Consider the following 14947-nt stretch of genomic DNA (forward strand, 5'->3'; position numbering starts at 1 on the left):
CCCCTGCTCATGCTTGCATGCACTTTCTCTCTCTCTCAAAAAAAGTGTTTAGAAAACAAGTTAAGCAGTGAAAGGGGCATTAACATAGACCTGGCACTTAATATCTGGTACCAGGATAAATTTCAGAGGAATTAAAGGTTAAGTATGAGATTCAAATCAAAGGAAAATTAGAATAAAATGGAATTGAATATTCATCATACTTACAGATATCTCACTTTCAGATCAGGAAAAGGAAACACAAGGAAAAAGAACCATTTATGCACCAGGCTCTGTGCTGACAGCTCAGAGCCTGGAGCCTGCTTCGGATTCTGTGTCTCCCTCTCTCTCTGCCCCTCCCCTGCTCACGCTCTGTCTCTCTCTGTCTCAAAAATAAAAACATTTAAAAAAAATTTTTTTTAAAGAACCATTTATAGATTTGAGTTGAAAATTAAAATATTTACATATGTTAAAACAATATAAACAAAAATAAGATTGGGTAAATACTACACAAGTATTCTATAGGTTAATATCTTTATTCTGCAAAGAGTTCATGTATTGGCAAGAAAAACACTGATCTCTAAATATTTAGTCAAATGATAGAAAAATAAACTTCACAAAAATTTTAAATTAGTAAACAGGCATGCGGGGAAATGTTCAAAATGTAGTAATAAATACAGGTTAGTTATGTTGTTCAATCGGGAAAAATGAAATTGGTATTTCCAGTATAGATGAGGGTGTGGTAAAACTTCATAGAAATAGAGAACAATCAATGATTTCAGGATTATAATTAGAAATGGGATTGAATTGTAACTAACACAGATAATACATATACACCAAAGTTTTTTTTTGTTTGTTTGTTTCCAAGAAAATATCTAACAGATCATTTATAGTTGAGCTTTGCTTAAAACTTGGATGTGACTGAAAGTGGTCACTCTTTGAATTCAGTCCAATTTCATGACACATCCAGAGGGTGGAGTGGGTGGAGTTTCTTTTGTTGTTGTTGTTGTCTTTAACATAAGCCAAAAATTCAGCTTCCTTTCCTTGAAGATTTGAAATGCGTCCAACATTTATATTACATTGAGATTGGTCCTGTTTTATTCACCTTTCTGTCCCCGCAAATGCCTTAGTCTCAGTAGACATTTTTTAAAGGACACACTGTACTTTTACTGCTGAAAACAATACCGTAGATAATCTTTAGTGGTAGTTCCCTCTAGTGATGAAATGACTTCTAGAAAGAAATAAGCAGATAAGCACCAATATTCTTTTCTGATCCATTTCATGTATCAGTTCCTTAGTTGTGTCCAATCTGCTCTGACTAGTTTAGATTTTCAGATATTTAGTTCAAAGAACTCTTTCTTCCTGGGATTGTGCAAAAGGCCAGCTTCTTGAAATACTTGAAATTCTCAAAGTTATTCACTCTGAGGACATCAGTGAACTTTTTCCTTTTTCCTTGTAAGAATGTAGATTAGCACGATTTAAATAGCAGATATTATAGCTCCAATATCTAATTTTAATGTAAGAATGTAGATTAGCACTACTTAATTGGCAGATATTATAGTTCCAATATCTAATTTTAATATATAAGATTAAATTAAACCAGTGATTTTGATCCCTGACAACCTTTAGCAATATCTGGAGACTTTTTTTGGTTGTCACTAATGGGGAGAGAGGGAGTGCTACTGGCATCTGAAGGGTAGAGGGCAGGGATGTTACTCTGATGTACCAGGAAGCCCCTCACAGCAAAGAATTATCTGGCCCCAAATGCTAGTACTGCTGAAGTTGAAAAACCCTGAGTTAAACTATGTAGAAATAGAATTTCTGAACTTTGGAGAAATAAAAAAAAACTTCTGTTACTATTGTAGGGTCATATTAGGGGTGCCTGGGTGGCACAGTCTGTTGAGCCTAGGACTTCAGTTCAGGTCATGATCTCACGGTTCCTGTATTTGAGCCCCGAATCAGTGCTGTGCTATCAGCACTGAGCCTGCTTCAGATCCTCTGTCCCCCTCTCTCTCTGCCCCTCCCCCACTCACACTGTCTCTCAAAAATAAACAAACATTAAAAAAATTGAATAAGTAGTGAATATGAATATCTTGATGTGAATTGTAGCTTGAGAGCTTTCAGGTAGGATTTCTAGCTTGGCTTGGGTGTGTTTAAGTATAGTATACAGTTTCTGTTGTGAGCATGGAAATAATTATACAGTGTAAATCTTAATTTTTATTGAAATCTAGTTGACATGCAATTTATATTAGTTTCAGGAATGAATGTAAATTTTTAGACTTACACATTAGATTCCTCTATCTACATAGTAGCTTATAAAGCAGACTTAGCAACAGACAGTATCTCTGCCCTCTAGGAGTTTATCCACTGAAGAGAATTCTTAAACTGGTGAAACTCAGAGGGCTAGTGAGAGTGGCTATCAGGAGAACTGAGAAGGCAGACAGATCAGACAGGAGGTAGAGTTGGGGTTGAGCCAAGCAGAAACCGGACCTCTGCTAGGAGGTCACTATCAAAGAGTCAAATTACAATGAATGAGCAAATCAAAACGGAGGAAACAGGTCAAAAGCTTTGCCCATCTTACAGTGATTGTGCATGGATTCTCAATGTCAAAATTACATTAGTGTTTAAACCTGTACTGTTATTTTTTGTTATTGGCATATGTTTAAAAAAATAATCCAAGAAAGAGGTAGCACTGTTCTAAAGCCAAAGAGACAGACTCAGTTGGAGATTTTGAATTCTTTCACTTTCTTGCTTTATGATTATAGACTCTTTTCAGGTCAGGTACTTCAGATTTGTGTGTGTGTGTGTGTGTGTGTGTTTTATTTTGGGGGAGGGAAGGGCAGAGAGAAAGGGAGAGAGAGAACCTTAAGCAGGCTTCACACTGTCAGCACAGAGCCCAACACGGGGCTCGATCCTATGAACTGTGAGATCTTGATCTGAGCTGAAATCAAGAGTTAAACACTTAACCAACTGAGCCACCCAGGTGCCCCTTCAGATCTTGATCTGCAAAATGGGGATCATGATTCCTACCTTCATTAAAAAGTTATGGTGATAAATGTAAAGCCCTTAATTCAGTGTCTGGCATATAATTAGTACCCTCAAAATAGTAATACTCAGTTTTAAAATTTCTCTGATCTGGGAAGATCATCGATACTGTAGTGTTCTTAAATTTTGAGTAAATACCAAAGCATGTATAGCATTCTTTCAATACACTGACATTGCTTTACTTATGCTTTTTGATTTTAGTATTTAGCATATGACCAACTATAAAAAATAGAGATTAAGTGTTTATTAGAGGACTGGGATTACTCGTTTTAGGAGTTTTGAGGAAATTAAATGAGGTAGCCTATGATGAGTGCTTTACATGATGCCTGGTGCATAGTAACTACTCTCAGTGAGTGTTAGTTCCCCACCTTCTTGATTTCATATTGCCAAGAAGCTTAGAAAATAGCACTGTGATGCTACTGCTATTGTGTTAATTTGTTGAATGAATATAATAGATGTAATAGAAGTAGGAAAGGAAATTGGCCAACAGCAATTCATTTTAAGCTGTGATGGTGTTTACTGAAATTGAAATGAATCTTACTAGAGCAGACTCTGCTTTTAGCTGATTTAAAACATTTGTTTTTAGTTTTGACCATTTACATGACACTAGACCTAAAGAGTCTTTGGTTATGTATCCTAGTTTAGGAGTGATTTTGGTCTACTCGCCAACTGAATACATTGTTTCTGCAGACATGGATTAGGTATAATTTTCAGGTCCTGCCAAAGTAGAGCGAAAACCCCAGCTGTATCTTTTGTTTTCTGGAAACCGGTTGTCATTATGTGTTGTTGGTTTTTTTTGTTTTTTTTTTTTTTTGTTTTTTTTTTCTGCTCTATTCTTTCTACTACAGCTGTGTTGCAGTGGCTAGGTGACATCTAGCCTGCATTTTTGTCTTGGCAAAATAGTGCCAGGCAACCATTACTAATCTGGAGGCTCAAACCGGAAGAAAGATTTTTTTTTTTTTTAATTCTTCTGGATATTCAGGTTAAGATGTTGGATAGACTAAAAAGTTCCAGGAAGTTTGAATGAAAGATAATCAGAATTAATAGCAAAACAAGGAAAAAAGGAAATGGAAAAAGATCACTCTGGTTTGTGTCAAAGAGAAATGGTGTTAAATGAAGCAGCTTTTCTACTATGTCATATCCAGAAAATCCTGGGTTGGAGATTAATAATGAAAGTGAAGAAGAAGTTCAGAGTACGGGCACCTGGGTGGCTCAGTCAGTTAAGCGTCTGACTTGTGCTCAGGTCATGATCTTGGGGTTTGTGAGTTCGAGCCCTGTGTTGGTCACTGTGCTGACAGCTCAGAGCCTGGAGCCTGCTTCAGATTCTGTTTCCTTCTCTCTCTGCTTCTCCCCGCTGGAGCGCACTCTCTCTCTCTTAAAAACAAATACACATTTAAAAAAAATTTTTTTAAGAATAAATTCAGAGTAAACATTGAATAATTTTCTCATGGACTCATCTAGACCCTAGTGCCTACTATCTGTATATAAAAATAGTCATTGGGAGCCCCGGGGTGGCTCAGTCAATTAAGTGTCCTACTCTTGATCTCAGCTCAGGTCATGATGTCAGGGTTTGTGAGTTCAAGCCCCGCATTGGGCTCTGTGCTGACAGTGCAGAGCCTGCTTGGGATTCTCCCTCCCTTTCTCTCTGCCCCTTCGCTGCTTGTACTCTCTATCTCAAAAATAAATAAATAAACAAAATACATGAATAAAAGAAATAGTCTTTGAAATTCTTCAAGTACATACTTTCCCTAAAAATGATGTTAAATAGTATATTTGTTTCTGGGAATTATATTAGTGTGAAACTCGTTACCTTTGCTCTGTAATCAACAGGTTTTGTTTTTTTTTTTTTCCAGTAAGTTAAATACCAAGTTCTAGGTACTGGATGTCCAGTAGGGAGCATGAAAAGAGAATGCCCTTGCCCTTGTGGAGCTTATTTACTATGACCTGGTTTATTATTCGACTTTCTATGATTTACTTGACATCAGACTTTAAAATTACCTTAGTATTCAGCTTCTCAAATTAAGTGAATACAGATAAACCTGTGGCACTGAGAATGTTCTATATCTTGAGCTGGGTGGTAGTTACATGGGTGTGTGTGTGTGTGTGTGTGTGTGTATAGTTATCTATTCTAATTAAGATTATTGCATTTTACTCATTATGTTTCCATGTAAACTGTTTTTATTAAAATTAGATGTCCATTGAAACACTCCAGTGGTTTCCCTTTGCACCTAGAAAACCCCATAGCCCTTTAAAAAGGTGTACAGTAATAAATTTTTGTTCAGATAATGTTAAATTCTGAAGCTTGTTAACGTGTAAAAATTGTATTTGACCAAGTAGAATTAAAAACTTGAAAACTTCTACCTCATCTAACATTTTACTGATAGAACTTTATGACATGACATGACATGAATTTTATGACATGAACTTTAAACTGTTCACATTAAATATCTCTCAAGTTATAGTATTGCTTGAAGGAGTTTTATTTGCAAGTATTGGGAACTTTTAATTACAAACAAATTAATACTATCAAAAGTAGCTTCCATAAAATGGCTATCGAAAGATAAGATCTGTTTTTTATTATTTAAGTTGTCTTTACTGCAGAAGTAAAGATGTACAGAATGTGAAGTGGGCAAAGAGCAGTGCATAAGGGGTGAGAATTTCACTTACAATGAAATTCCATTACTCTCCCATATGGACGGGGAAAAGACTTCATTTGGCACAATCTGTAGAAAGCAAGTGTAGAAATGCCTGGGGCAATTTGGAATGAAGTCAAATTAAAGGCCTATTTTGCGCTACCTTGCTAGCTCTTTTGCTGTTTCTTTCGTTTCCTCTTTTCTTCTCTTAATCAAGGCTGAGGTAGGCTAGGGAAGGAAATATGGGCATGTCTAGTTTTCAGAACTTTGTTAACTTCCTTCCACATTTTCCAGTCTCTCAATATTCTTGACCCCTTTGTTGCCCAGAGCAGGGTTTCTCAGTTTCAGCACTATCAACATTTTGGGATGGATAATTCTTTGTTCTCTGAAGTGTCCTGTGCCTCAGAGGATGTTTAGCCACACCCCTGGTCTCTACCCCCTTGATGCCAGTACATCACATTGTAACAACCCAAGTGTCTCAAGACATCACCACATATTTTCTGGGGGAAAAAACTGCCCTGATTGAGAACCTTAGTTTAGGATATGCAATAGCCCTTGACAATAACTGGCAGTTACTAAGCGTGTTACCACCTCTGCTGCTCTTTTAATCTTGTTGCAAAATTGCTTTCTTCCCTATGAAAGTAGAATGCTTAGAAAGCATTATACCATTTTATTAGCTAAGACTTGCATTCTGGATGATAAAGAGAAAGCCCAATGAAAACAGTGGATCCATAAATATAGTCAAGAACTGATTTTCATTAGTTTGCTAGAATATTTCTTCCTCTTGAACTTATACAACTTTGAAAGGGAAAAAAAGTTCTCTTTTGTTCTTTATCCTGCTGGAGTCTGGCTTAGGTAAACACGCTGTTGCTTTGGTAAAGCTCCCTTTTTCTGTATAGGATGTTTTATTGCATCAGATCATTTGAGAAATTCAACATATATACTGTTAAATAAACAGGGTGTTTTTTGTGTGTGTGTTTGATATGTTGTCCAGGACTTATTAAGTATCTCCCACATAATGAGATGCATTTTGAAGAATGGTTGGATTTGGAGTTTTAAAGATCTGTCAATCCATTAGAAATGGGCAAAGAATATGAATAACCAGTGTAGAGAAAAGGAAATACAGATGTCCCTTAAACATGTAAAAAATGTTCAACTTCTTGGGGCACCTGAGTAGCTCAGTCAGTTAAGCACCTGACTTCAGCTCAGGTTGTGATCTCATGGTTCCATGAGTTCCGGCCCTGCATCAAGGCCCCACATCAACAGTGGGGAGCTCTCTGTGTCCTAAGAGTGAAGAGCCTGCTTCAGATCCTATGTCTTCTTCTCTCTCTGCCCCCTCTTGCTCGTGTGCATGCACTCTCTCTCAAAAATAAGCAAACATTTAAAATGTTCAACTTCTCATAATTAAAACTATACTGAAATACCATGTTTTACCTAATATTAACAGATTTGCTAAGGATTAAATTGTGTCTCTCCACCCCAACCCCTTACATCCATATGTTGAAGCCCTAACCTTCACCTAGTGTGACTTTGGAGATAGGACTTTTAGGAAGTAATTAAAGTTAAATGAAGTCATAGGGTTGTAGTTCGATAGGATTGGTGGCTTTATAAGAAGAGGAAGAGAGAAAGAGGTTTGTCTCTCTCTCTCTATCCCCATGTGCATTTTGGAAGGAGAGCTCATCTGAGCACTTAGCGAAGAAAGCTGCTGTCTACAAGTCCGGAAGAGGCCTCTCACTAGAACTTGACCATGCTAGTACCCTGGTCTCAGGACTCTAGCTCCCAGCAATTTGAGAAAATAAGTTTGTGTTGTTTAAGCTACTCAGTCTATATTTTGTTATGCGGCCTAAGCTAATACAACACTATAAACTAGAATGTGGAAAAAACAAGCACTCAGTTTATTACTTATGGAAATATAACTTGGTATGACCTCTATAAAGAGAATTTTGGCAATATCTAAAAATGTCAAATGTGGATATTCTTAGACCTAGCAAATCTACTTTTAGGAAGTAGTCCTAATCATATACTCAAAAAGTAGAAAAAGTAAGTATGTAAGATTATATATTGGGTGTTGTTTGTAATAAAGGATTTGAGGGACACCTGGGTGGCTGTCGGTTAAACCTCTGACTCTTGATTTTAGCTCAGGTCATGATCTCACAGTTGGTGGTTTTGAGCCCCACATTGGGCTCCACTCTGAGTGTGTAGCCTACTTGGGATTCTTTCTCCCCCTAGCTCTCTGCCCCTCCCCTGCTCGTGTGTGCACATGCACCCACACACACTCTCAAATAAACTTAAAAAAAAGATTTGAAACAGTAGCTAAGATTTATAGAGTGCCCAAAATGGATCAGGAGTTCTAACCTTTTATGTGTATTCATTCATTAATTCTGATGACAGCCTTATGAAGTGGGTACTATTTTACAGATAGAGAAACTGAGGTTAAGTAAGTTAGCCACAGTTAAATAGTAAGTGAAATGATCAGGATTTGAACTCAGCAGTTTGGGCTTAGTTTTATTCCTTGATCCATATCCCATCAGTGGGAAACTGGTAAAATAAAACTATGCAATTGTAAAAATAAATTAAAAAATAGAATAGAATAGGAAAGAAAGGAAGAAAGGAGAGAAAGAAGGAAAGAAAAAGGGAAGAGGGATGGCTGGGTGGCTCAGTTGGTTAAGTGTCCAACTTTGGCTCATGTCATGATTTAGTGGTTCATGAGCTGGAGCCCCACATCGGGCCCTCTGCTGTCAGTGCAGAGCCTGCTTTGGATCCTCTGCCTCCCTCTTTCTTTCTGCCCCTCTCCTACATGTGTGCCATGCACTCTCTCTCAAAAATAAATTTGAAAAAGAATAAGAACATTTTATACATAAAATATCTTCAGAAGGATGCTAGGGAAAACTGGCAACAGTGTTGACTATGGCAGGGATAACTGGAAACTCAGGCATAGATTTTGCACTCTACTGTACTGTAAAAATTTTGAACCATGTGAAAAAATTGCCTATTAAAAAATAAATAAAATTCTATTTTTAAAGAGTGTATATTGTATCCCAGAGTATTAGTAAATATCTGTGAGGCCGTGTGTGTGTGTGTTTAAAAATGATTAGATGAATAAATAAATGGGGGAAAATAGATAAATCTCACATGCAGAAGAACTCCTAATAATTTATATAGATACTCTGCCTTCAAGGAGAAGGAATGTAACTTGCCATTCCTTAAGGGTGGACTGCACACGGCGACTTCCTTCCAAAGAGCACAGTATTAGGGGTTCAGAGGAAATAGCTTTGCAGTGAAGAAACTTGACAAATACTACCTTAGCCAGATAATCAAGGTCGACATCAGTAGCAATAAATCATGTTGGTAGTAGGTACACTTGATATGATGTGAGGAGAATGGCACTTTACCTTTGTGGTCTTCTTCCCCAAAACTCATAATTCCATTTTAATTATGAGAAAAACATCAGATATATTTTAACGGTGGCATCCTCACACAATACAGCAAAGTCTGAGAAAGCATTGTCACAGCCAAAAGTGGCCTAAGAAGACATCACAGTGAAAGATAATGTGGTATCCTGTGTAGGATCCTGGGACATAAAAAGGAAATTGAGTAAAAACTCAGGAAACTTGAATAAAGTATGGACTTTAGTTAATGAGAATGTATCAATATTAGTTCATTAAGTTGTAATTAATGTACCATACTAATATAAGATGTTGATAATAGGGGAAACTAGGTGTGGGGTATATGAGAGCTCTATGTATTATCCCAGTTTTTCTGTAACTAAAACTGTTCTTAAAAACAAAATCTGTTTTTTAAAAAGAGTATACATAACAAATGTATTGAATAATGTAAAAGTAAACTTGAAATTCAGATGTCCATGACTCATTCCACAGAACTTAACCATAAACTTGGGAAGAGAGCCTTAGCATATTCCATTTTAAGGTCCACTGGTGATTCTAGTGTATGGTTAGAATTGAGACATGGCTTAAGAATTTACTCTTGCTTGAAAATCTTATTTCTGGGGGTGCCTGGGTGGCTCAGTTGGTTAAGCCTCTGACTCTTGATTTTGGTTCAGGTCATGATCTCACGGTGGGATTGAGCCCCATGTTGGGCTATGCACTGACGCGTGGAGCCTGATTCTCTCTCTCCCTCTCTCTGCACCGCCTCTGCTCACTCATTCACACACACACACACACACACACACTCTCTCTCTCTCTCTAAAAATAAACATTAAAAAAAATCTTATTTCTGAATTTTTAAAAATGATGAATAGTCAATACCTGTATATTCAAATCATTTGGTTGTGGGGTTTTTATGGGGGCATTTTCTCAGTATAATCTTTTTTAGATCTTTTAAACTGTGTGCTCATGGTTTATTTCCCTGTTTCTTCTTTTTAGATGTTTATCTTTAGTGTACACATGCCTTAAGACTTCAAAATGTTTTTAAAGCTTGGGTACATTGTTTCTCTGATGGTCAGTATTTAATATTCTCTTGCTTTTTTTCAGGCCCTACTTTCTGTTACTTCATTTTGTGCTGACTCTTCACTTTCAGATGATTCTTAAATATTCCACGAAACACACCTATAAGTCATAATTGGTGACTAGCAGAAATCTATTTTTTACAAGCTATTTAATACACTTTCCTCTCTTGGAACTCTGTAATTTCTCAAACATATAGATGAAGAAAGTATGTAAACATTTGCTAGTCCAGAAAATTACTTCATTCTTTATCATTGAGGGCTTTCCAACCTGGTACACAAATGCTTATTTCAAGTAAATATTCTTAATACTCCCTATCATTTTTTTTATTTGCTCTTCAGTTTCTTAATGCCAGTATGGATTCACTAGGTCATGTGTTTATCAAGAAGATTATTTTATACACATTTTTTTTTCTCAGCCGCACATTTTTAAACGTTTTTCTTCTGTCATTAATGTGTTTATTTAGCTCTTTAGTTATTGGGACTTCTGGGCTGGTCAAAACAATGCTAATGATCCCTGTAATTTGCCAAAGATAGATTTTAGAAGTGTTCTTTCTTGTCTTGCTTTCCGTCTTCTTACTGAATAGTCCAGACCCTGATGCCTCTTTCCTGACCAATGGCTTCAGCCTTCTTTAGGAGCTTGCTCTGGTCTCATCCTGTTTCTTTTTAAGATACAGATTTGATCGTGTCACTGCCTTGTTCTGGTATTCTTTCTCTCTCCTCCCCACCCCCTAACGTATGGGATATGAGCCCCTAGCATTTACTGATCATGGTACTATTTTATAACATCAAGTAATTTAATTTTAACAAGAATCCTATAAAGCCAGTACCCTTTTTATTCCAAATTTATAGACAAGAAGCTGAGCATAGGGAGGTTAAGTAGCTTATCTAAGGTTCTATAGTTAGTAGGTGGCAAAGCCTGAACCCCATTCTGTTAACTCCCGAGTTTCTTTAAGTATAGCCCCCTTTGAGCTCCTGTGTGCATTTTTGCCCTCTTTCTGCACAGCCGTCCCCCCCATTCTTCAGTCATAGGGGTCCACTTACTTTGTCCCATTTACCTTGTATTTTCTCAGCTATGACCCTTGTACTTTCACTTTCACTTCTGCCCATAGAAACCCTGCTTTTCTTTTTATGATTCTCTTCAAATATCACTGTTGGGGCGCCTGGGTGGCGCAGTCGGTTAAGCGTCCGACTTCAGCTCAGGTCACGATCTTGCGGTCCGTGAGTTCGAGCCCCGCATCAGGCTCTGGGCTGATGGCTCAGAGCCTGGAGCCTGCTTCCGATTCTGTGTCTCCTTCTCTCTCTGCCCCTCCCCCCTTCATGCTCTGTCTCTCTCTGTCTCAAAAATAAATAAACGTTAAAAAAAAAAAACAAAAAACAAAAAACAAATATCACTGTTAAAGTGACATTCCACCTTCCCAGTTAAAGTTTTTTATTCCCTCTTCTAGAATTTTATTTATTTTTCATTTTTGTCATTTCCATGATCAGGTTATATATTTGTTTTATTTCCATCTTCCTACTAGATTGTAAGTTTCTGGGAGGGGAGGGGCTGTCTTACCTTTAGAAACCATGGGGCACATAGAAGACATGCAGAAATGTGAATTTTTAAAAGGAATTTTATTCATACAAATATTTTGTTAGATATTTTTATAAGGATGGAAAGTGGAATCTTTTTTGTTAATACTTAAGAATTGTTGCAACTAATTTATGGAGATTTTCTAATTTGATGATACTTCATAAAATTTTAATTTCAAGTTTTAATATTAAATAAAACTCCATTTTTGATTCTGTACTTTTCTTTTCTTTTAAGTTTGTTTATTTTGAGAAGGGGAGTGGGGAACAGAGGATCCAAAGTGGGCTCTGTGCTGACAGCAGAGAGCCTGATGCGGGGCTTGAACCCACCAACCGTGAGATCATGACCCGAGCTGAAGTTGGGCACTCAACAAACTGAGCCACCCAGGCACCCCTACTTTTATATTTTCAGTTGAAAATTATGTACTGTTAGGTATATGTTTAAAGCATATTATAAAGTTTTGGAAGTATTATTGGTAACTCAGATAATTGAAAGGTGAACTAATATAAAGATTCTGAATATTTCTGTACTTTTTCATTATTTACTCAGGTTTAAAAAAATTCATATCAACTCAAATTTCTAATTAAGTCATTATTTTCCATTTTTTTAATTTAATATTTTCCAATAAAATTTAGACCTTTTTAGAGAAACATACAAGAATTTTTAATGGGAAAATTAAATTCAGAAGATAAGGAGAAAGTATCTCCACTTAAAACACATGCCTAAGATCCTAGACTCACACTGGAAGTGAACTACATATTTGACTTTGCTTTTTCCAGTGGGCAAAGTAAACATGATTAGTTACATGATCAAATTGTTCATATTCTAAAACCAACCAGATAAGTGTCTTTTATGAGTCCTCACAAAGAAGGGCTACCATATGAAGTAGGTCCGTATCCTCAGCAATATCCCTGCAATAGATACATTTATGGTTTAGTATGACATACATATCAGACCATTCAGTGCAGGCCAGTGACATACTATATAGTCCATCAAAGGATACTCTATGAGGAGCCAAAGTAAGTCAACGAGAGTATACAATCCTGAGATAAACTAAAGAAATTTGAAATACTTTGAGCAGCATTTCCCAAGGCACTGATATTTTAGAAGATGGTCTTGATTTTGATTTAGAAATTAAACAGTTATTTTGTGAGGCAAAGACTTACAAGTTTCCCTTACGTAACTTTATTAACTATAAAAACTTTTAGAGCTCATACCTTCATATTTTTAGTCCTTGGTATGCCAGTCCCCAAAGTGTCAGCTCTGTAGTCACAAACTGTAGAAGCCTTGAAATAATATACATAGGGTATATATGAACAGATCTGCAAGTCTCCTGCTCTGGCCAAAGGTTTTTTAAGAGGAAAGTATTAGGTAAATGCTGGAGGCTGTAGGTGCATTTGTCAAAAATGTTGGAATTGATACTTTTGTGACTATAGTTTGGGAATTGCTAACCTTCTACCAGCACTATTCAGTAGAGTTTCCTGTGATGGTGAAAGTGTTCTATATCTGCACATTCCAAAATGGTAGCCAAGCCAGTAGCCAAGGTGGTGATTGAGCACATGTAATGTAGCTAGAGTGACTGAGGAACTGAACTTTTAATTTTATTTAATTTTAATTAAAATAGCTGCATGTGGCTAGTAGCTAGAGAGAAAGCTCGGTTCTAGAGGACAGGAAAGAATGCTGATCTCTCAGGCTGTGTGAGATAGAGTAGCAGCTAAGTTCAAGATTATATTCTTCATGAATAACTGAATAAAGAAATCCTGTGTTTTTAAGAGACATGAGCTTTTACTAAAGATAATGATTATATTTAAGTTTGCTGTTTTGTTTTTGAGCTTGACAATTAACCAAGGATGCTTGAGTCCATGGTTGATCTTTTAGATATTAATACAATTGTTTTCAGACCGTGTTAGGCTAAAAACTACACTTAAAATTATTTCATAAGATTGAGACATTTACTTATAAAACTGGAAACCTGTGGGTATACTGATATAAGACTGTTTTCTTGTAGTTTCCAGAGTGTGGATTCTTTGGCATGTATGACAAAATTCTTCTCTTTCGCCATGACATGAACTCAGAAAATATTTTGCAGCTGATTACCTCAGCAGATGAAATACATGAAGGAGACCTAGTAGAAGTTGTTCTTTCAGGTAAGTAGCTTATTTTGTTGCCTTTTTTTTTTTTCCCCCCAACAATCATTATTTTTTGTGCTAAATGCCGTGTTCTGTTATACTTAGTCTTTATACTATAGTTGCTTAACTTCTTTCATCTATTGTAACAGCTACCAGGTGATTTTTACTTTCAGGAAGGTTATATCACAGATGACACAGTGGGAAAATAAGCCCTGAATTGTTTATTTGAGTGTTACTAAGCTAAGGGAATTATCATTTGAACTGGCAGAAGAATATATACTCTTTGAAATAAATTGAAATAAAACAATTATACTAAAATTCAGTTCGCTTATCCCCATTTCTATGAAGAGCATGGAAGAGAATTGAGGCTCAAAAAAGAAAATCAGGAAAAAAGGAGAAGTAATGAAGATGTGGAAGAGAAAACTGCAGTGCTGATCATTCCCATGATTTAAATAACGCTCCTTCCCTATGTGTTCTCAGTGGACATTTTCTTACCTCCCTCCTTTCCCCCCTCACCCGTTCTTGCCACCTGTTGTTCCTTAGCTCCTTCTGTTTCTGATCTCATCCAATAGCAGGTGGGCAGGATTTAGTGAGGAATGTAAAGGAACAGAGAGTGCACCTAGTAGGCCTGCAGAATTTCTTGTTTGACAGGAAAGGAGGGAGAGAGAGAAGGGTGTGAGAGGAAGGAAGAGAAGGAAAAGGAAAGCCAGCCAAGAGTTCAGAGTCCTGCCACCAATTTTTCCTCTTTTCAGACTCATCTTTGTCACCTTGAGATCCTCTCTCCCCTCATCTTTCCTTATTAGTCCTCGATCCTTCCCATTTGATAGCTGCTGTTTTTTAGAGTCTCTTTTTCTTAACTACCAGGACTATGGAGAACAGACTCTGGAAAGAGCTTATACTGAGATCCTGTTAGAACTCAGAGTGTTTACCATTGAGGTTAAGTTCCACAGTTTTATGGGTTTTTTTGTTTGTTTTTTGTTTGTTTGTTTGTTTGTTTTTACTTTAGTGTTCTATTTCCCAGTGTGTTATAAGTTAAACAGTTCTAGACCTAACAACTATTTGTGATCTTGTCACTATGAGAATATTCTTTTGGAGATTGAAATATCTACCCACAGACCTCCTTTTGGAG

The 14947-nt window shown here is 36.7% G+C and overlaps 1 protein-coding gene across 2 annotated transcripts in view; it reads left to right on the top strand.

The window, feature by feature from the left end:
• PRKD3 (protein kinase D3) overlaps positions 1–14947 on the top strand; it is an 89406-nt gene that overhangs the window by 28048 nt on the left and 46411 nt on the right. For both annotated transcript variants that reach the window (XM_045447126.1, XM_045447128.1), the window contains exon 3: positions 13698–13836. In XM_045447126.1, coding sequence (XP_045303082.1) covers positions 13698–13836 — 139 coding nt within the window. The remainder of the gene's footprint in view (positions 1–13697; positions 13837–14947) is intronic.

The sequence above is a fragment of the Leopardus geoffroyi genome, chromosome A3 (assembly GCF_018350155.1).
Source record: "Leopardus geoffroyi isolate Oge1 chromosome A3, O.geoffroyi_Oge1_pat1.0, whole genome shotgun sequence".
NCBI lineage: Eukaryota > Metazoa > Chordata > Mammalia > Carnivora > Felidae > Leopardus > Leopardus geoffroyi.